Source organism: Pleurodeles waltl, chromosome 11, assembly GCF_031143425.1.
Source record: "Pleurodeles waltl isolate 20211129_DDA chromosome 11, aPleWal1.hap1.20221129, whole genome shotgun sequence".
NCBI lineage: Eukaryota > Metazoa > Chordata > Amphibia > Caudata > Salamandridae > Pleurodeles > Pleurodeles waltl.
Genome location: NC_090450.1, coordinates 686,862,131 through 686,884,277, shown reverse-complemented (window position 1 = coordinate 686,884,277; position 22,147 = coordinate 686,862,131). Strand labels below are relative to the sequence as shown.

The 22,147-nt window shown below is 44.1% G+C and overlaps 1 protein-coding gene and 1 pseudogene across 1 annotated transcript in view; one reads left to right on the top strand and one right to left on the bottom strand.

Annotated features, from left to right (window-relative positions):
• The window catches only part of TGFA (transforming growth factor alpha), a 51,157-nt gene that overhangs the window by 23,598 nt on the left and 5,412 nt on the right, over window positions 1-22,147 (bottom strand). Inside the window, exon 2 of the mRNA XM_069214204.1 lies at window positions 4,786-4,854. Coding sequence (XP_069070305.1) covers window positions 4,786-4,854 — 69 coding nt within the window. The remainder of the gene's footprint in view (window positions 1-4,785; window positions 4,855-22,147) is intronic.
• On the top strand, window positions 10,454-11,063 carry LOC138266520 (transformer-2 protein homolog beta-like; annotated as a pseudogene).

The window sequence follows — 22,147 nt, the reverse complement described above, 5'->3', positions numbered from 1 at the left end:
AATGATTTGGCTTTCCTGGACATGCGTTGGACACGTCTGCTCTGGATACTTCGATTGGAGGTGCTACACTTGATGAGCCTCCTTAACCAGTCACTCAACTTACTTCTATTTGCAGCAACCCGATTACTATAGCACTCAGCCTGTCCCTAGCCAACTGGGCCTTTGGGGGACATATGGGTCCTGTGCATAGGAGCACCAACATAATTCACTGCTCATCTTCCCTGCGTGCGCTCTTCTGCTCTACCCTTGCCTTCTCACATAGTGTGCCAATTTTGTACCTTGGCGGAAATGTTACGCAATTGCTTTCGCGTTGATCCAAGTATCTGTCCCTCGCAATCTTGGGTGATTCTGAGACTTGCTGCCAAGGAGAGCCCACACTGCAGGGATGCTAATCCCAGAATCTCGTCAAGCATTTAACTCTACATCCGTGTTATGCAACAGAGTTTAATGCAGCATTGGCATCATGCCCACTTCTCCGATGGCGTAGCAAAAGTGCTGTGGTCCCTGGTGTAAGGCGATGGACACAGGCCCTGTTCTCTGGCTGGACAGTAAGACACTCCTCAATTTGGGTGCAGTAGGCCCCTAACACTCCCTGGGCCCCAGTGGCACTGCACCTGCTGCACTACTAAGCATGCCGTCCTGCACTTCTCGCGCCCCCACCTTAACTTGCCCAATATCGAATATGCCATGATTTATCTGGCCTGCAAAATGCTTGAAGGCACCTAGAGGTATGGTAGAAGTGTAAGGCTCAGAGGTGAGAGGGAAAGGGAAACCTAATCAAAAAACATAATGCGTTTATTTGGGAGGGGGTGCATCTGGTACCACCAGGAGGAGTTAAAAGGCCATGCAACAGCAAATTATGCTTTTGTATTTTTTATTTGCATCTTAATTATTTTTAGGTCGAGCGGGCAAGCGCTCTGGACTATTGTAATCTATCTGTGGGCTTTAAAACATGCACGCCCATCACTATCACTCGTTCATGGGCTTGTCTTTCAAAAATCTTTTTTTATCATTGGTAAATGTTTTACGTTTGTCCCTCCTTGGGGCAGTTTTGTTACCGCCTTGGCCATCAGCCCTGTTACATGGATAATTGTATGAATGCAGATACGTTTGACTGCGAGCAAACTTCTTTTCCCTTTTGTGTCTCTCCTTTGCGCTCTTGCTCATGGTGGCCGTGGCACTTTGAATCAGTTTGCTTATGTCAACTGTTTTACTTTTTATTTTCAATTTATGTGGCAAGAAAAGTACAGTTATGAATTTACAACGTTAATAGCTCTAACTTGAGCATATGTGAGACCCACTAAATTGCATATGCTTGTTTTTCAGAGCTCTTACTCTTCCTGGCAGACCACGCCAGGCCAAAAAGAGTGGTCACAACCCCATAGGTTTTAATGACTACGGTGGAGTAGGGAACTCTTTTCTAGAACTAGTCCAAAATAATCTGGAAATGGTTCATTTATAAGCATTTTAAACAAGTAGTACTGGCAATGCTTAATTTATGTAAGTGGTGCGGCCCAGCACCCTATTTTCGAGAGTGTGACTTACTTTCCTTCTACAGTCTGTGACCAAAGCAAAAGAGAGAAGAAAAAGGAGAAATAAGGATGAAGAAAAATTTAAGAAAACATCGGGAAAGGGAGAAAGTAGCAGTAGAACCTGCATGACTGAGATAAAGAGACAGGAAGTGCAGAGTGGTACAAGGAGACATCAGGTGGTATGCACACTAGGCAGCCTCGGTATTCAAACACTCTGAATTTTGGCGGCACCATTACTCACCACCTCAACCATTAGCAGAAATGAAGCACTGTCTTCAAGTCACTTGGAGTGCTCGCCGAGGGGGAGATGAAAAGTCTGTTCAAGTTATCACAGGTCACTAGGCCCAAAGAAGCCTTGTTCCCTAGAGGTTCTACGGGACAGGGATGCTGATGAGAATATTCAGCACTTTCCGAGATGGCAGAGGAGGAGATTCCACAGGGGCTCGCATTGCTACTGCCACGCCTGGTCTGCTTATGTGGTGTAGGTATCTGGCATTGGGTGGGTGGTCGGGTAGCATGGTATGGACATTCTCCAAAGATCGGTGTTGTGACCCCACAGCACAATGTAAGCAGTACAGGGAGTCTTAAATTGTCTTCATCCTCAGACAGAAAGCAAACACCCCTTTCAAGCATGGGTAATGTGTTGGTAAATTTTAATAGCCAATAGTTAGTTACACGTTTTTAAGTATCGCGCTTGATATTATACTTCTGTTGTTTATAAGCACTGTAGAAGATGGATAGAGCTATTAGCAAATGTCAAAGGTGCTCATTATGCAGACCTCCAAAGATGCAAGACTGAGTCTACCCTGCCAGGATTAACTCGAAACTTTCAGGTCTCTGTAGACATCAAAGGCGTGTATTAACTCACTGAGCTATCTTGCTGTCACACTGCTGCTGGCTGAGTGGTTTGGGCTCCTGACAATTTTAATAGGTAATTTATAGCCTGCCCTGTAGATGGTATTACAAACGTCCAGGTGGGACATTGCTGCGGCTAGGTAAAATTGCAAATAACAGAAATCCTCCTAGCCTCCGTGAGAGGGCACAAAACAAACAAAGGCAAGAACAGCACAACATTACTTTCCGACTTTGAAGTGTCTGCCATTATTCATTTGATGGCTCACGAGTTGGCATGGGCCGAACTCCATCGGCAAAAGCTGCACTGTGTCCCACGGTGTGGGAGCAGCCCTATACTGGGATTAATGCTGCCAAGGTAGCATAGCGGGTTAACCCTCCCTTCTGCAGTCATCTGAAAGTCACGAGTTATCAGGCTGAGTTGGGTAAGAGTAGCATCAGTTACTATAGGGTGCTTAGAAACAGAATTGTGGTATCTAGCGCTATATAAAATCTTTCCTTATTAACAGAACTTGTGCTTTGCATAGCATTCTATCAACACCCATCCTTCTAGAGGATAAATTATTTACACAGTCAATAGGAAAAGCGACTCTACGCCTCCTTTGCCAGTGACCATTTACCACAACACTTGGCAAAGGCATAACTATTAGTCCAGGCTAGTTTTAACTGGTTGGCACAACATCCGCCTCACACCTTCCCGTTAAGGCAAAATCCCTGCAGATGATAAACCGTTTGACCATGTCAGACACATTAGTGACATCGAGAAAAATCCAGGCACCTGTCTTGGCCTCAGTTTAAAGAACTCTGAGTGACTGGAAAGAGTACGGCTTATTCAAACGAAGGATCTGTGCCTAACTTGCAGGAAACAAGTTTAAATATTTGTGTTTTCAGTCGGAATTTAATTAATTCCAGGTCAGATAAAAAATTAGTATAATTTAGATGACTAGTATTAAAAACAATTGTTTTAAGTGTTATAAGGATACTTCTTTAAGGCACAGGGCCCATTTATGTGACTTATGCGTACACAGAGTGAAAGCTCCTTTGTCATTCTTCGAGCTGTGCTAAAAGGTGTTGCCATCTTAACACACAGTAGCACTGAAGAGGTCTACCTAGTTAGGGCGTAATCAAGTGGCCATCAAATTCCACATCTTTTCCACAGCAAATACATTAACCCATGAGCTGCATTAACAAGACAGTTGACACTTTATCAGCAAAGGTGCTGGACATGATTAAAAGCCTATTCTGGAAAGTCAGTGGTAGAAAAAATATGTCTTTTCCTTCTAGTACCCACAAGCAAATTGTGCCTCCAGTGAAACCCCTTTCCACCAGTTATGCATGTCATTGGTACCCAGACAATGTGACACACACTTCCCACCTCTATTCGGCTTTCAAACGCACCAGTCTGTGGGACAAGGGGCCAGATGCAGGAAACACTTTGCGAGTCGCAAATGGCAAAATCTGCCGATTGCGACTCGCAAATGTGTGTTTCCAATGCAGAAATGCATTTTGCGAGTCGGGACCGACTCGCAAAATGCATTTCAGAATCGCAAATAGGAAGGGGTGTTCCCTTCCTATTTGCGATTCGTAGTGGTATGCAATACCATTTGCGACCGCATATGCGGTCGCAAATGGTGTCGCAGTTACCATCCACTTGAAGTGGATGGTAACCCACTCGCAAATTGGAAGGGGTCCCCATGGGACCCCTTCCCCTTTGTGAATGGACCCAAAACTATTTTCTCAGGGCAGGTAGTGGTCCAAGGGACCACTACCTGCCCTGAAAAAATACCGAAACTAAAGGTTTCGTTTTTTTTTAAAGTGCAGCTCGTTTTCCTTTAAGGAAAACAGGCTACACTTAAAAAAAAAAAACTGCTTTATTTAAAAGCAGTCACGAACATGGAGGTCTGCTGACTACAGCAGGCCTCCATGTTTGCGAGTGCCTATAGTCGGTATGGGGCCGCAATTTGCGACCCACCTCATTAATATTAATGAGGTGGGTCTCTGCGACCCCATACCGACTCGCAGACGGTGTCTGAGACACCGTTCTGCATTGCAAATTGCGACTTGCAATTTGCGAGTCGGAAGGAGTCGCAATTTGCAATTTTCCTACATCTGGCCCAAGATCCTGATTTTAAATTCCAGTATGTTTCTGCAACCTTGACATCTTACATTCAATTATATTTTTATACAGTGCTTTATGCCACACTTCTGCCATTTCTAAGCTCTATAAATATCTGATGCATCTATTACTCACTGTATTGAGCGTGAAAAGCAGATCACTGCATTTCTTCGCTGCAAGCCAACGAGCCATCCTGCAAGCTTTACGTGGCATATGGGCCCAGAGAAATAATTAAATAATTATAAAATTCAGTAGTAGCCACTGAGAATGAAAGTAGAAACTCACCACTGAGCTCCGACGTTGTGTTTGTGTTAGTTGTGTTGTCCAACGCATGTGTCAAAGCTGCTACAAACCCTGGAAGACAGACAGATTGTATTAATTCTGATCAGTGAATATACAATAAAATAAGCACACAAAGCAAGATTCAAAACAAATTAACCAATTAGAAAACTGTCAAGTAAGTGTTTAGACGTAAATTAAAGTGATGGTGTAGGATGCAGTTTATCCAGAGGGAGAAATAATCAAGTGAACGGTTGAAATTCAACAATTTTTTTCAAGAGCATTGTCTATTGCAATTCTTTAGGTCTCATCTACTTGGTTAGAAAATACATATTCTGAACTTACAATGGGCTTAAAGGACACTCATTGCTTATCACTGGTTGGCTTTATTGACACCATTTGCATGGTTCTCATTTGATGACTTGCCCTTTTCTTCTGCTGTTTATCCCTCCCTTGGAGTATAGCCTCTTTACCATCCTTTTGATTAGCTGACTTGTATCTTTTCACTGCTCAATTTCAGAAAACTTTTTTACTTTTTGGTTATGCATTCTATGAGAAGACATGCTTTTTCCAGCTCTCTACCCCGTGAGCTTCTCTTCCGCCAAGTACCATCTCCTGCACCTGTGTTCAGGGGTGTGGATTTTAATAAAGTATCTACTTGTTCAGGGGACTGGTTGCTTCTTAAATCTACTTTTCCCTCTGGTGCCATGTAGTGTGGCAACAAATTATGGCAGCAATCTCATTCTGTAAGAGCTCTGATAATAGCCTCTCTGATCATGCCAGGGCAAATACTATAGTAGGGCTTGAATACTTGCAATTTCAATCCATACTGTAGCAATTTCTTTATTCTGCTACCTTTCTGCAGATCTACGTACCATTGCTGGAGGAAGCAGTAAGCAATAGTTCCAGGGCTGGAATGCCTTTGAGTCTGCAAAGCTACTAACTTGCATGTTTTAAGGATGTTCATTACCTGTTTTCTAATCTTTCTCCATGCTGAGAAAGGCTGGAAATTTACTCCGGACAATGGCAGAAGTAGAAGTTCTTCCAGGATTGGGAAAAAAAGTGCAGTTGTATTTAGTGCCAGGAACTACTGTGGCAATCAGTGGTGTAACAAAACTGGAGGGGGCCCCTCTGCAAAGAACATGGAGGCCCCCCCCCCCACTTCCAGACCCTCACAAGGCAGGTGCTGTTCTGAGAGGGTCCCCTGGAGGGGGCTCCCTGCACCGCAGGGACTGCCAGAACTTTGTTACACCACTAGTGGCAACGTGTGCTTTTTGAGACCAAAATATATTTTTTTGCCAATGTTCGTTACAATGGGGTGGGCCTAGCAGCTCCCACAACTATAAAGAGTTACAAAAGCCACATCAAAACAAGACATGTATTGACGAAACCAAAAGACTCACAACAAATGTTGGATCGGGTAGCTTCGCCAGTGCTTGTTTATTTTCATGCTTCCCATAATCTTGTTGAAAATGTCACACTGATTTTCCACTAGGAATATTTTTGGGAAATACTAGCATGCATCAACACCTTTTACTAAATGACACTTCAAAGAAATAGCACCCAAAATATCATAGTACCAATAGGTTTTCGTTTACTACCTGCATTTTTTCTGAACATTTTATTTTGAAAGTAAAGAATCATCACTCTTGCTTACAAGCTTCTGCAAACATTTGCATATAATCAGAGATCGTTCTGGGAGCATTAAACTTAGCCTCACATTGTCATACTTTTCAAATGTGTGTACACTTTCTTTTTGTTTTTGTTTTACTGGAGCCACTGTCAGTAGTGCAGTGTAACCTTAAAACGTTTTTTACAGCACTCACCCTAATAATAAAGGCTTTAAAAAAAATGAACCATAAATACTAGTTTGAACACCATTAATTATGGACACATATATTACCTCAACTGCAGGCAGTCCTTTCTCTGTAAACTGACAACCAAACGGTTTGTGCGTTAGGGTTTTGGGCCTACTTGTCCCAAGGACAAAATAAACATAAAAATGTCTTGCTTTTGACCCCAAATAATATGTCCCAGGCGTAGAATGATGGGAATTCCACATCCCTGTGTGGTACTCTCCCTCATGTGCTGATTGCTCTCTATCTTGTGCGCTTCTCTGATCAAACCCTGCCCCATGCTCTGTTTTGCTCTTTTCCTTGTTGTGTTTCTCTTCCACCGTCTCATTGCTCTCTCCCTTGTGTGCTTAACTCCCTTTTGTGTGCTCTCCCCACAATCCGCTGTACCCCTATATTGCTCTCTGGATTATGTGTTTCTCCCCATCCTCCATGTTGCTTTCTTGCTTGTGTGCTTCTTTTCCTCTTCTTCCCCACCTGCTCCTATTTTGCCCCTCAATACCATCCTTTCTTATTTTCAATTTGTGATTTGGACTAAAAACTATATTTTCGTTTTACTCACAGATTGAAGTAGTGTCTGCTATCTTGGATTGGTAAATAAAAAAGAAAATGGTGCCCACGTCAATCTGCACACACAAGAATGCACTGTGACGCATTTGACTGCCTAAAGAATGATGCAATCTGCAACAGCAGTTCTGTCAGGGCACCTTTTTTCTTCCCCCAGAACGCCCTCCTACGCCCTGATGCTGTGCATCATTGACTAAAAGCACCATGCTCTTCATCAATGCTACAGAACATTGGCAAACTACAATGGAAAAGACGATAGGGCGGAAAGGTGAGACCTGTTGGCTTTATCACTCCTTATTCTTGAAAGAGACTATAAAGTGAAGTGGTCTCCTTCCCACAATAGAATGCATCCAAGTCCTTCCTGTTATGTTCAATTTACTAATATAACACACATTTTAACTTCAGTAAAGTGTACATCTAGGAGCAGTGGCATGCTGTAATGAGAACACTTTTTAATTGTAAGAGAAGTACCTCCAGATGCTGGAGGGGAACAATGTAATGTATGGGGTGCAGATTACAGAAACATACTAATGGGACAGGACTGGACAGCACACACCAGTGTGTTTTTCTACAACTGTACGGATTAAGGTCGTAGTACAGTATGAAAAGCTGGGTCACGCTTCTCCTGTTCTGTTATCTCCGACTTTCCCCGTATTTCGTCTCACAGAACTGTCCCTAAGGATGCTCCATGTTTTTGTTGCTCGACCAGAGCACAGAGCTCTGGTGGTGAGCCTGCACAACTCTTTTAATCCCGGCTTTGAGGAATCCTGAGTCACCCTGTGCTCCACCCTAGGGGAACTCATGGAATTTACCCTTGCACCCTAGGTCCGTGGAGTGAGTCTCATTGGCAGAGCTGGCTCTTGAACCCTTTTATAATGTACGGATATGGTGAACTGAAGTTTAAAGTGGAAGCAGAATTATGGCGATAAATCATACGGTTCTCAGAGATGCTGTTGGACACCAATGTCTCCAGGAGGGGCCAGAGGTCACCTACATGGCCCCATCACTAAAAGGTTCCAAATACAATCAAGTGTTTGGGATGTGAGCCTTTACATTTCAGAGAAAATTCGCAATTTGCTTGTTACTGGTCTACATTTGACCTATGTCCGGCGCCCCACTCCTTCATACAACATCTCACGAGTGCTTGCACACATATCAAGCGAAAGTGAGTGCCTAGTTATTCATCAGTTTCCTATTCCAAGTGCGTTATTTTAACCTTGTAATCCTTCCCTTACACAAGGTGCAGCGATTAAAATAAGAAAACATACAAGATATGGTGGGGTCTGTACATGTTTAAAATATATTTTTAAGGTTTGGCAGCAGGAGTGGCCAGCCTGCCTGGAAATCCCCCCAGGTACAAACATAATTGGCACTGGGCTTAATCTTAACACATGCTAGTTGTTATACCCTGTGCTTCGGGAGGTGGTGGACAGCAAACAAGGGTTTGTGTGCTTGATGTCAGATGTTGCACCCTGGCCTTGTCTGTAGCGTTGCTGTTACAATCGGGGTTGATGGGAGTAAATTTGCAGTTTAGGTCTTATTATTAAAGAAAGGGAGTTTTGCAATCGATTGATGACATGAATTGTGTGAATGAAATGTATGATTTTCTATTAAAGTGCTACATGTTTGTACAAGTGAATAACAAATAGGGGAAGTTACATGTGATATTAGCCAGGTGTATTTGAGAAGTACACCGAGTGTTGCTGAATTGTGGCAATACGTTTTGTGATAAAAGGTTGACAGGTGCCCTGTTGGTGCAAAAAGCCTCAAACAACAACTGGTAGATACTGGACCACATCCCAAACGCCTGAATTTCTTAGTTGATTCTCTTGGACATTTTTTGATTATTGTCAGTTTTATTTACTGATGAGTGATTTATAGTAAAGGTTTTGTGTTTGTTTTTCTTCCTTTTTGTTCCTGTGCTGTTGGTTTGTGTTGCTTGGTGTTTGAAGCTGGGTTTCCACTGCTGAACTTTTTAAGTTTAATAAACGAAACTCAGCATTGTATTTCAAAATAATAAAAATAGTAGACATCTAGTTATGGCTGGTAGTGCAGATTAATGCAAGATCCTCATATTTTCAAACTGTAAATTCATCTCTATCTGAATTACTGTAGAGATACAGTGTGAGCTGCAAATGTTCCAGCACATTACTGGAGCCTGTATCCATTAAGATTACCGAAGCCTGTATCCATTAAGAAGGTGAATTGGGGTAGAGCATAGGCCCTACTGATTATAAAACTGATTGGGTGCCAGCAATGGCCAAATCCATGATAGACTTTCAAGGTATGTGCAAGAGATACATTTACATATAATTAACCTCAATCTCGTAGTCAATGGTTACCCTAACAGTGTGTCATGGATCTAGCCCAGCTGACCAACGTTGGACACCTCTAACTAACCCTTGACACTTTCACAATCTCTGGCCCAATCCTTAACCCCACAGGGACACTCAGGATTTATTTAAGTTTGTGTTTTTTTTCTGAAACAGACCTCAGACTATTGGCTTTGTTTGTCACCCAGTTGTAGGAGCATGGAAACATCTGAGGCACCTGGAGAGTTTTGCCAAGAGCGATCCATGACTACCAATGAGGTATAAAGGTGCAATTTCTAACTAAAGATATCAAATATGTCTATATATCAAAGATTAGCAAGCCACAAAATTCAGGCTGAGGAGCAATGTGTAGTAGTGTACACTAAGGGGAAAGTTAAGAGAGACAATTCAGGACACAATCTTCAGACTTTGAAAAAAACGTCAATGCTGTATTAATAGCTGTTTGTGAGTAATACAAATGCAAATACCAACTCATGATCATGTGCAATGGGAATGAGGTTGAAGAAAGTGAGCACTGTCCTTATTTATTTATTGAAACATGTGCAGGTGTGATAGCCCACCCCAACAGCGCATGTGCTGCAGCGAATGAGCAAGGATGTGATCAATTTGTGCTCTGTTTAGGAAGATGAGCAACAGGCTCAACCAATCCAAGCGTGAACAGGTGTCTGGTTCCACTTTTAGGAGTGCAAGCGCAGGGTAAATCTGCAAGCGACTCCACCCACTCATTCTGGATCCAAATATGGATCAGACAGCTCCAAACGCAAGTCCAGATCAAGATCAGTTACGAGATTTGAGTCAAGGACGAGCTTGCATTGACACCACCCTAGATCACTCACTTATTTGGACGCTCACTAAAGATCCATTAGCAGATCTTAAAGCAGGGTCTAAAGAGGGTGTTGCATCCATCAGAGCCATTTCCAAATGTCCAGCAGCAGGCGTCATGCTGGAAGTCGGACACTAAGGACATCAAAATCTTCTTCTAGGGGTGAAAGAAGAAGTGGTGATTCCTATGTAGACTGGGCAAATCCGGACCCTAACTGTTGCTGGTGGGAGGGGGGGTTGGCATAATTTTCTGTAGCGAGAGAGAACGTCTCTACACTAAGAGAGACCTCAGGGAGGTTCTTCCACTTTCTAACATGTTTATTGTTCATGACCAACAATCATGGAATTCGAGATGATTTTCATTTGCGTATTTCAACAAAATTGTAGATGCCAAAGAGGTTTCAGGGCATGCCAATAGGATGGAACATGATGGATGCAGGATTTGTGTAGATTTCTCAATTACAAAAGGCCTCACATCCCAACCCCTGGCATTTCCATGGGAAGGCATACTTGTGGCAGTAATCATCACAGAGATTGCACTGATCGAGGGCATGATGGCAGTCAATATTGCCGCAGCAGGTCATTCTATTAAAGGTGAGCTCCATCTCCTTACAACAGCAGAGATGGCTACATATCCCGCTGCAAGGCTCGATCATATTTGCCTGGTTGTTTTAAAAGGAGTTCTGAAGGTCCCTCGAACTGGTCCTAATTTAGGGTTACATTTGCTAGAAGCACATTTTCTTCCAAAGTGAACCGGACATAATATGTGGCTTTCACAGTTTATGGAGCTCCAAACCTACATTGCTGTTATCTTATCATAGTTGCGTAGGTCAGTGCTTTGTTAAAACTTGTTTTTACAAGTCAGCTGTAACTCCTATAATAACTATTGAACCATAACTTTAATGTTATATTTTTGTTTATCCAAAGTATTCATACTATTTGGACCTCGAGATTGGAAGACTGAACAATAAAAATAATTTTTCTTACCTTCGAAATTGAGTACATAAGAGCTACACTGACATTGTGGGGGTACTTTTTTCAAGCGATTAGGCCGAGAAACGGGGGACTAGCGTTATATTTGCCCCAGTATTTCGAATAGATGAATTCGCGTCAGAACAACTGTCCGGGGATGGGAATAGAAGAGACCTCACTGGTCCTCTACTAGAGGTTGTCACAGCCCTCCCTCTACCATTGAACTCGAGTAGGTTCTGCCCAACATGTACACTCACCTAAAATAAAGTAAGATACTATAGGCTATATGCACAGCCTACAACACAACAATAGGTGCTGTTTTATGTACACAGCGTTATGGAACGTGTTTAAAGATCTCAGACGGAAAGCAACGCGGATTAAAACCAGTTGCAGATTTCTGCAACAGGCGCATTAGCGGACCGGGCTGTCTAACACATATAACTGAAAGGGGGTGGACGAACTGGATAATTGTACACCTGTGGTAAACCGACGGATGACAAACTGTGCAGGCACAAAACTGCCTCCAGGTGGCACTTTGAATCGTGCTGATAGAGGGTGATTAAGTCTACAAAGGGGGAAGCGTGAGGCTTCCACAGGCGGGATGTTCAAAGCATTCCCCGGGGGCCAGCGTTTGAAAGGCCCGATCCGGAATTCCCACTGGCACTCGGCCCACAATGGGATAGGGGCTAACTGCACAGGAAGGGCTGTGTCCCCGCCGACTCCATCGTAAGCGGAAATATAGGCAAATGACTCTGCCATATGGGGCGCTTCCACTATCCCGACATCTATGAAAGGAAGGCACTTCAAGGCCTCAAATATCACTTATTGGATTCTCCTGGCTTCATCAGGGTAAAAGTGTTTTCGCTACTCAATATTTTGTCCCTTCTACAACTTTGATTATTTAATTAACACAGTATAATCTTCCATTGACGCTGCAAGCCTAATGTGCTCAGTATCGTGCCCGAGTGCCAACCGACTTCACAGCTGTATCATTGGTTGCGTTGCTGGCTCTCAGCCGAAAGACCAAATATTGTATGAGTTTACTGTATGTGGAGTTTAACTTCCAACTCGCTGGATTTTATGTGTGATTGTGGGCAGTATGAAAATAAGGGCTGGTGGGCCTGGCCATGTGAGGCGCTCGCACTGACGGGCAGCGGGAGATGCGAGTAATGTTTGGCAATCCAGGGCTGGCACCGGGATTTGGATGTGAGAAGTTGACAGGGGGCTTAGAGAGGCGATTCGATTCAGGTCATGTTGCAGGCTACGTCAGAACTCACTTCCTAGAGATAACAGTTTTACTTCTTCAGCTACTTAAAGCTGTCATTTCCACTATGTGACATCACTTCTGCATTATGTGACATTATTTCCTGCGATGTTCTTGGTTTTGTTGATAAGTGGGGGAAAAGTTGGAAGGAGATAGAAGCCAATGGGGAAAGGGATATGCATTTTTTTTAAATGAGACAGGTTTATGGAAAAAAATCCCAAAGTTCTTCGAGATGAATTTAGTGGATACCAACTGAACTGCCTCAAGTTGATTTCTGACTAACAGAGACAGGAGCCAGTTGGGATTCTAGGTGTGTTTTCTAAGACATGGTGACTGGTCTCAAAAGCACTCACCCACTGTATCAATATATAGTACTCCATCCAGGATTCCTTTCTTGATGTATTGTCATTCCTGGTCCGTCCAGACTTCCAGGCCTACAGTATCCACACCCATGGGTCGGTCCAGGTTCCTTTTCCCACTGTATCCTCAAACCTGGGTAGGTCCAGCCTTCTGTATCAACAGATCCATGTAGGTCCAGAATGCTGTATCCACGGAATTGGCTTTGTCCAGGCTTCCTTATTCACTAGATCCAGATCCCAGGGTTCATTCAGCCTAGTCTATCCACTGACTTGGGTTCCTCCAGGCTCCCTTGTGCACTGCAATCACAGATCGCTCTGTACAACTTTTATTCACAGTTCTGCATGGGTAGGGTATATATCGCGTCAGTGAAGGCTTCCCCATAGGGCATCGGTCTAACTGCTAGGCCCTCAATTGTATTAAAAAACTAATTTCCTTATGGGTTCATAGAAAGTGCCTAAAGGACTAGCCCTCGATTGTATCCGTGCAAACATCCCCCACAGGAGCCATGGTTAGGCTCTCAGTGATACAGTTCCTGGTAAGATTGGTATCCCTAGCTATTGTAGCCCAGTCCCACTCTAACTTTCTGTGAGGTCATTTTGCGGGCTACAGGAATGAGTTATGGTGATGGACCCCAACGCTGCTAAAAATCTATAAGCTACAGTGCCAAAGTCAGAGTTACAGACATCTCAGCCCAGTCACTTCATTACACCAAAATGAAAGCTGTAATGGAAGTAATTTTACGAAACATTTGACCTCCCATGGTGTCACAGGAAGTATCATTACAAAACATCAGACCCAATTTAGTTTACACCCGGATGCTGCAACATGTTAATAATCCTCTGCTGTTAAGGAGCACAGGCAACCAGCTGCTAAACCTAGCCAAAAGGTAAACACATTGAAATTTGTATTTATTTAAAATATGTTGTTTTCACGTTTAGGCTATCAGCTTTGCTTTCCATTCACAAAAAAAACGTGTTTTATTTGAAAGTACTTGATGATTTGACCTTGTGTCTTGATTCTACCTACTTCTGTGGTCAGATTAATGAAATCACAGGGATTGCCAAGTAATTTGCAGCAGTGAGAAGCAACAACACCGGGGCAGCAGGTATTACTGGCAATATTACTGCATGATGTCCTTGGCTGTCTTTAATTTCAATGTGCATAATATTCATTGATCTGAACACCTGCTTCCAATTTATGGTGGATGCATTTTGGATGTTATCTGATAGCATATATGACTTAGTAATGCTTAATTTTCATATATGATGAGACTACAAGTAATTTACTATTTTTATGTGACAAGCTGTACAATTATTAAAGTCCACGTATGAAAATCAATTGGTAAAACATTTTAAAAAGCCTTTATTATACAGAGCTTGGTTAATTGTACTGGTTAGGTTCCTGATGTTATTTTGGTTTCTGGCATGCAAAGCCATATTTAAGGAAATGACTATAAATACTTTATTATTCTCCTTTAGGCAATGCAAATTACAATTCCATATTTTACAGGGGGTGGGAGAAATTCCGCAGGTTTTTCTGCCAGATTTGTACATTGTAAATTACATCCCTCGCTATGGCATTTAGTATTTGAGTATATTCAATATCAAGTCCGATATGGCAATATATAGTGTGGCCCTTACGTTTGCCTGAATGCTCCGATTTCACCAGCTACATAATGTGAGGTAGGTACCATCTTACTTGTGTTAATCGTTCTAATCTGGTACTTCTTGCAGGCCAACTCATGGTGTCACCCTCATTTTGCTTTTATTCGCCCACGTGACAAAGAAAATACCACAGAGAGTTTAAAGGGGGTCAACTGCTTTTCGAACCTATATCACCCTGCAAAAAATGTTTAACCTCCATTCACCTTTATGGGCTCACCCACTTAGACACCTGTCTTCACCCGAATTTTTGGGTCAAGAGGATGACTGGTATGTTAGTTCAAAAGGTTGAAATGAAGTGAACCACACCTCCCCTCCGCCCGAAGGCAAAAGGCCGTTGATGGATGCTTAGGACTGAAAACATGGTGTTCCCAAAAATGTGGAGTCATAAGTTATCCCTCGGCAAGGCATGTCGGCAGCCTGGGCGGGGCAGTGGCACAGAATGCGCCTAATCCCCAGGTGCTTTCTGGAATCCAAACCAATGCTGAGTCAGGCACTCAGAGACGGGTTTCATTCAGGAGTAGGGCGTGTCTTCGGAATCACTGCTTGACTTCCGGGGCACGTGTAGGCCAAAACGTGCCGGCGTGGCCGCAGGTAAGAGAGATCATGCGTGCATAGGTCCTGACGGCAGGCTTCCCATTTGCCCCCAAGAGAAATCCGAACATCGTTACCCCAGCTCACTCTCCACTGAGCACTCTCCACGCGATGCACGTGGTCTGCTGCTGGCGTAGTGCCGCACAAATGTGATGATGAGGTTAAGAGAGCGGAAGAAGCTATTTCTTTTACACACGAAAAAACATACTACAAAAAGCACACCACCGAGAAGAGTAATGTGAATGAACCAAAGACCTGCGCCATTCCAAAACTGAGCCAGGACGTAGATTAGCAGTATATGCGGGTAGTAGGTTTCACCCATGACTTTCCCGTTTGAGCCCGTGGCACTTCACGTACTAATGCTGGGTTCATGAGTCATAAAGGCAGGTGGAAGGGCAAACAGTGAACAGGCTTCATATTGCTTTCTGCATTTCTAATTCTAGCCCTTCTCCTAGCCCCTTAGCAGTCAAAGAGTGAGGAGAAAAGCTGGTTTACCTGATATCATCAAGTACATTAAAGGTGCATCCTGATGTCACTTCCACTACCCCTGCCTTTTTGGTCAATTGAGTTTTGAGCACTGGACACACTTCGTTGGGCCCCATAAATGGCCACAGCCACATTAGAGCGACTGATAACATTGTATGAAACACTCAAACAATTCATCAAACCACAAAATAATGACCCCACTCCACCCAAAGACAGCCAGGCGCTTCACTACAAGAACCCCCCTTACGTTTTTATTTAGGGAACCCCTGTGAAGGGTTTGCCATGGTCATCTCTAGGACCCGAGGTCTACGGCACAGTTGCAAAAATTCAGAGGCCTTCCCCAGACCAATGGCAGTGACCTACACGTCCATTTCTTTGGAATGGACCTGCAAAGCACCCTCTCCCAGGATTCCGAAACTGCAACTAACCGACAAGTAAAGGGGTGACCTGGGACTTCTAAACCTATGGACGAGGCCAGCTGACCCATAACTCACACAAAAACAAACGACAGTGACCTTTATTCATAATCCTTTCACCTAGCTCAGTGGGTTAGGCACCTGTGGCAAAGTCTGTTTGTCGCTGGCTGGAGTCCAGAGAGGGGAACCAAGCCAGTCATGTTTCTGAATTAGATACTGTGTGCCAGTAAGGTAGGCGACGCTGAAGCAATGGGAGCCAATCAGTTGGGTAGTATGAACGCCCATCTTGTGACATTCTGTTTCTAGTGCACACTTCATATAGTTATTTTTAATGATGCATACTAAATCTTCAGCTTCTTAGATAGCCCACTAGTTCCGGGACTCAGGGTCGGTTCCTCCCACTGTTGTACTCTTAATGGAGTTTGGTTTCTGACGCATTGCTGGCCACTAAAACCTGTTGAGGCCCAGAGTTAAGCACTCTTTTGAGCCGTGCCCCTCCAGCCCGCTGACAGACAAGGCCAAAAATGGCGTTTGTTTACGTCTGTGGACACTTAGGAGTACCTGTCCTAGCCAGCGTGGAGAGAGCGGTGGGCATTAATGAAATTACTTGTCCCAGCCATTCTAGCCTTAGAGGTACTGACTGGCCTGTGACAAAATTTCCAGCTATTCTACTTGAAGGCCCCTCTCTGACCCGGGGGCCTAGTTCAAAGGCCTTGTGTGTTGACTCAGACACCCAGTCTTCCATTACTTTGAGCAGTCTCTCTTTTTGCCTTGCAATTTATTTGCATCATTTTTAAGGGCCCAGTACACCTATGGAACCTGCGGGTGACCGTATAATGTTTGCAATTAACGATTTCCCCCCACTTGTTTTTTGGTAAAATAATTTTGTAAAGAAAATGTAAACCTATATAGAAATTGAGATTTCTTTATATGGCACTGACAGGCCAGTATGTGGGACTTTGTTTACTTCAGGACTACAGAAAGAGTTAGTGGCTCAGTGAGAGAGAGAAATGGAAACCTATTGGGGAAAGGGGGGTGGGGAAGGAGGAGACTTCAGCTTCAACCTAGAAACTGAAATATTGAAATGTAAGAATGACCCCAGACTCACCACAGGGCCCACCCGGTGAAGTGTTCCGATTCGGAGCCTGCTCCTCCTTATTATTGCGGCCACAGCTGCACCCTTGTTTTTGCGTTCCCTGGTTAGAAGGAAAGCATTGAAACTGCTAACTTTTATTGGGCCCTAACCACCAGGAACTGACAAACCTCGAATATATCCATGTAAGATGAGAGACATTTGTCTAGGCCTGGCTTTTTAGCTGAGCTCAATTAGTTTGCCATGTAGACCTGTAGTTTTCCACATAAAACAGGAAAAGCAAAATGGCAAGTACCAGAATCCAAAGCAACTGACTTTAAAAGGCTGAGCTGGTCGGACATTTACACTTGACATCAGCTAACTTTAGAGTTCCAGGAACTACAAGAAATAAGTGAAGTCACACTCATTGGACTCTTAAATATACCTCAGTGCATCCTAGTCAATGGATGCTTCTTTTCCCCTTAGTGATGTCACACAATGATTGTGTCTATGCTGTTCAATGGATAGAAATTATTGAGTGCCTCTATTGCCTTCAATTGGACCACTCATTGAACACTCACAAACACTTCAATAGACCCTATATCAATACACACTTCCCTAAGATCAAACCCATCCTTCACTCCCAGAGAATTTAACATGAGCACTTGGGGATCAGTCCAACAGAGTTCAAGGGGGATCTCTCGACGAGTGATCCCACATACTTTAACAGGGTTCCTTGACGATCACACTCAGATGTCTGTGGGATTCCTTGACAATCATCTCTATAAACTTTAATGGGATCCCTCGATAATCGCCCCGTTGACTTTAATGGGGTTCCTCGATTGTCCCACTCAAAATCTTTGGTTGTTTGAAGTGATCCTCACGCTCCTAGGTCTTAAAGAGATCTCCCTCACCTGACAGCACTCCTGGATCCAGGCCACAATGTCATCACTGAGCTGGCGGGGACATAAAGGGAGGTAATTGTTGGGTAGAGCAATACCTGGGTAAATAGCTGCACTCCAAGACGTATACCGTGGGAACGATGGCACATCATGGGTGTGAGAAAAAAAACAAAAGATCAGGGCCAGGCCCTACTTTCCCCACCCATGTCCCTGACAAGCTGTCCCTCCTCTGCGAGGAATGTGCATGTCATCTGAAAGAATGTTTTAGCTCATCATAATAACACCAACCGGCCTGCGTCATCCTAATGCCAGAATAATAATGCATGGAACTCTAATAACATCACCTGTCTCCCCTGACAGCACTCTGCACAGTTCTCCTATTAAAGTCACGTGGCATCTCATCAGACAGGCCCCTGGGTCTAATACCTCAAACTAACACTAACCATCTCTACAGCCAGCACCCCGGAATTCCCTCCTCAAAATTACACCAGGTACCTCTACAGTCAGCAAACCTTGCCTTCCTTCTCGAAATTACAACATTCTTCACAAACAGCATACTAGACATTCCTCCTCCATATAAACACACTTACGTTCACCTGACAGCACCACTCTCTAAAAGCTCGTACCACCTCCTCTGAGAGGACACTGGAGCTGTCTCTTTGTGACACCACCAACCATATTGTGTGGAAGCACCTTGTGTCATCCTCCTCAAAGAACACCAACCATCTATTTTGACAGAACCCTGAGGCTTCATCCTCAAAATAACACAGAGTACCGCCATTTCTTGCTCAAAACAGTACAAAGTGCCAAAGTAAACAGCTCCCTAAGCCACCCTCCTCCTTATCAACGCAAACCACTCGGCCATAAATGTACCTCCCCATCTCATATAACAAGATCAATCGCATTAGAGAGCTTCCTGGTCCCTCAATTTCATAATACAAAAATCTCAATGACAGCACCCTTGAACGTTCTCCTCAAAATAGTATGATCTATGTGACACGACCCTTTAATGTGCATCACATAGTTAAGTAACCCATCTACTCTCACAGGTCCTGAGGTCTTCTGCCGCATAATAACAAGAGTCAGCCTCCTCTGGCAAGGCTCTAGGCCTTCTCCATAGTGATATTAACCACCCCTCACAAAATGCTGGACCGTCTTCAGAATAATCCTGACGGTCCTGTCCATTGTGACACCTGAACACACAGGACAGTTTATTGTATTGTATTAAGAGAATTCACATAAGGCGAACCTAGACCCAATAAGCAGTTGAGCATTGTAAAGATCAAAAAAAGGGATGCAGAGACTCGTAGGTATAAACTGTACATTCTGGTGGAGGGGAGGGGGATTGTGGGAACAGGGATGCTTTTCTCTTCCTTCTGGAATTGATGATGAGGGGAATATAGTCTCATATATGCAAGGTTACGTTGGCCCATAACATGAGAATACATAATTTTCTCGATCAAGTCAGGGGTAAAATGGCTGCAGCTGCTCTCTGGCCCGCAGAGACTTCCAGTTTTCAAGCTAATCTCGATTTCACGTGCGTAATGTTTTGCAGATTATGTAATATGGAGTGAACTAGGACAGATCACTTAATGGAGGAGACACCTGGCCCATTTTTTTGATTGAGAAAATGGCCTGAAAGGGGCATTCCCTATATTCAATGTATGTTTGTGTGTGTTTGGGCGGTAGAACTGGTGTTGGCACAGTTGAGCAAAGGACCTGGAACAAGTTATGTTTTTTCTTCCAGGTAAGGCTCAACTTTTGCAAGCTGGGCACTCTCTCAACTGGAACCCTGACAGCACCCTAGCCCGAGTACTTGTACCTCACTAGGCCCCTTCCACCTCAGGCCTAAACTTTAATCTTCCCAAGTTCAAGAAAGACTCAACCACAACATAAGCCTTTTTTTAGGTCAAGCATAGCAGTGTGCAAGTGCTTCTTTTCTGACGTGTTGGTATATATTTGGGTTTTTAACCACGGCCACCTCACGCCCATCACTTTCACTCGTTCATGGGCTTGCCTTTCAAAAATACTTTGATGACATTGGTAAATGCTTTACATTTGTCCCTCCTTGTGGCAGTTTTGTTTCCTCCTTGGGGACCAACCCCATTACAAGGATAATTGCATGTTTGCCAATAGATTTGACCGCAAGCGAACGTCTTTTGATCTTTTGTGTCTCTGCTTCGCGCTCAAGACTTTGAATTGACTTGCTTATGTCAACTGGTTTACTTTCCCTTTTCAATTTATGTGGCAAGAAAAGTCCAGTTATGAATTTACAATGTTAAGAGCTCTAACTCGAGCAAACGCAAGACCCATTGCATTGCAAATGCTTGTTTTAATCAGTATCACCGGAGCTCCCTCTCAACTAGGACACCCTTCTTCTCAGTGTTCAAGGTCAGCCCAGAAAAACACTACTTGCTGAATAAATACTCTGTGGAAATTGCATGGGTTGAGAATTTTTCTGTAGACAAGGCCGTTGTAATGCACGGATGCAGCACCTGAAGGTTTCCTCTCATTTCCTGTTATTCACCTCCTACTAGTAGTGTATGTAATGGCTTAACCTTGGCTAGTATACCCTAGCCTGGAGGCCTGGTCTCTGGGATGCTTGGGGAGATTAGAGTAAGCCCAGAGTTCGTATACTAACCCTGGAAGGGATGAAATAGTCTTCTGCAGAGAAGCACCACTATCACAGAAGACACATCCAGCAGCAAGACGGGTGGGGTGAGGAGGGGGGGGTGTCTTACGGTTGGACGTAGGGGTGCCCCTGCAGTTCCACATGCTCTCTCTCTCCGAAGAACCAGGACCTAAATAAGGGATGCTTGACAGGGTCTCTCTTCTTTTGCCTCACTCAACGACTGGGACAAAGCAGGGGGGGGGGGCTTTATCAGGAAAGATGGCGAGGGAGCTGAAGAGGCTGGCTGTAATCATGGAACTACCATCCTATCGCCTCAGCACCTGGCGCCACTTCTAGCACTATCGTCTGGAGATCACAGTGCATTGCTTCTACCACCCGCCTCCAAACAAAGAGTCTTGCAATACATGTCATTCACGCGACGACCACCGCAACACCCTGCACTGCCGCTGACTTTGACCCTCAGCCTATCTTAGTACCTAACCTGCGCTGCCTCAGAAATCGACCAATCACAGCAAACTGAACTGCCTTTAGTATAACCTGTCACAGTACCCTGAGCTGTCCCAGATAACAACACCTCCACCAACCACAGTAAACTGCAATGCTTCTTACAGAACCCATCAACTTGTCACAGTATCATGCGCTGCCTCAGATACAGAATGCACCACCTCTCGTATTGCCCCTTCTCCCAGCCGTCACAGTGCACTGCAATAGCTCCATAATTAATTTCCATCACCGCTGCATCGCCTCTGACATCATCCCAGTACAGCTATCACTACAACAGCTCCAGCATCCACATCTAATGGCTTCAGCGCCCTGTGCTAGCTCTTTCATCGCCCCTTACAACTATCTATGCACACTGCACTGGTTCCAGTGCCACCCCTCCACCAATCACAGCATCCTGTGGTACCTCTACATCACCCGTCTACCAATGACAGCACCCTGTGCTACCTCTAACATCGACCATCACACCTGTACTGCATCCCACTCCACCACCCTCCACAGGTTGCTCAAGTTCTTACATAATCTTTCCTTCTATCACAGCATCCCGCACAAGCTCTGACGTCTCCCCACCAATCACAGCACTCCACAATAATTCCCACGTTACTTTTACCTCACGTAACCACCTACTACAACACCATGCCCTACTTCTATCAATATATTTATTGAGTGCACCGCCCATACTGGATACACATGCTTAAACAAAAAATACAACATGCTATAAAACATGCAGAGGCTGCGGATCAGCATTCCACCAGCCTTATAGGTAGGGACATGTTCAGCAGAAGCAGTTTCCCCACAGTATTCAGCCACGAAGTTGGCAGTCTTCTAGATTGGCCTTAAATACCGACAAAGCGGAAGCTGTGCGAGTCCTAGTTCGTTGGAGTATTCACTTTTTGGGGTTTTGATGAAGAGGTCACTGTAATCCCAGTTTCC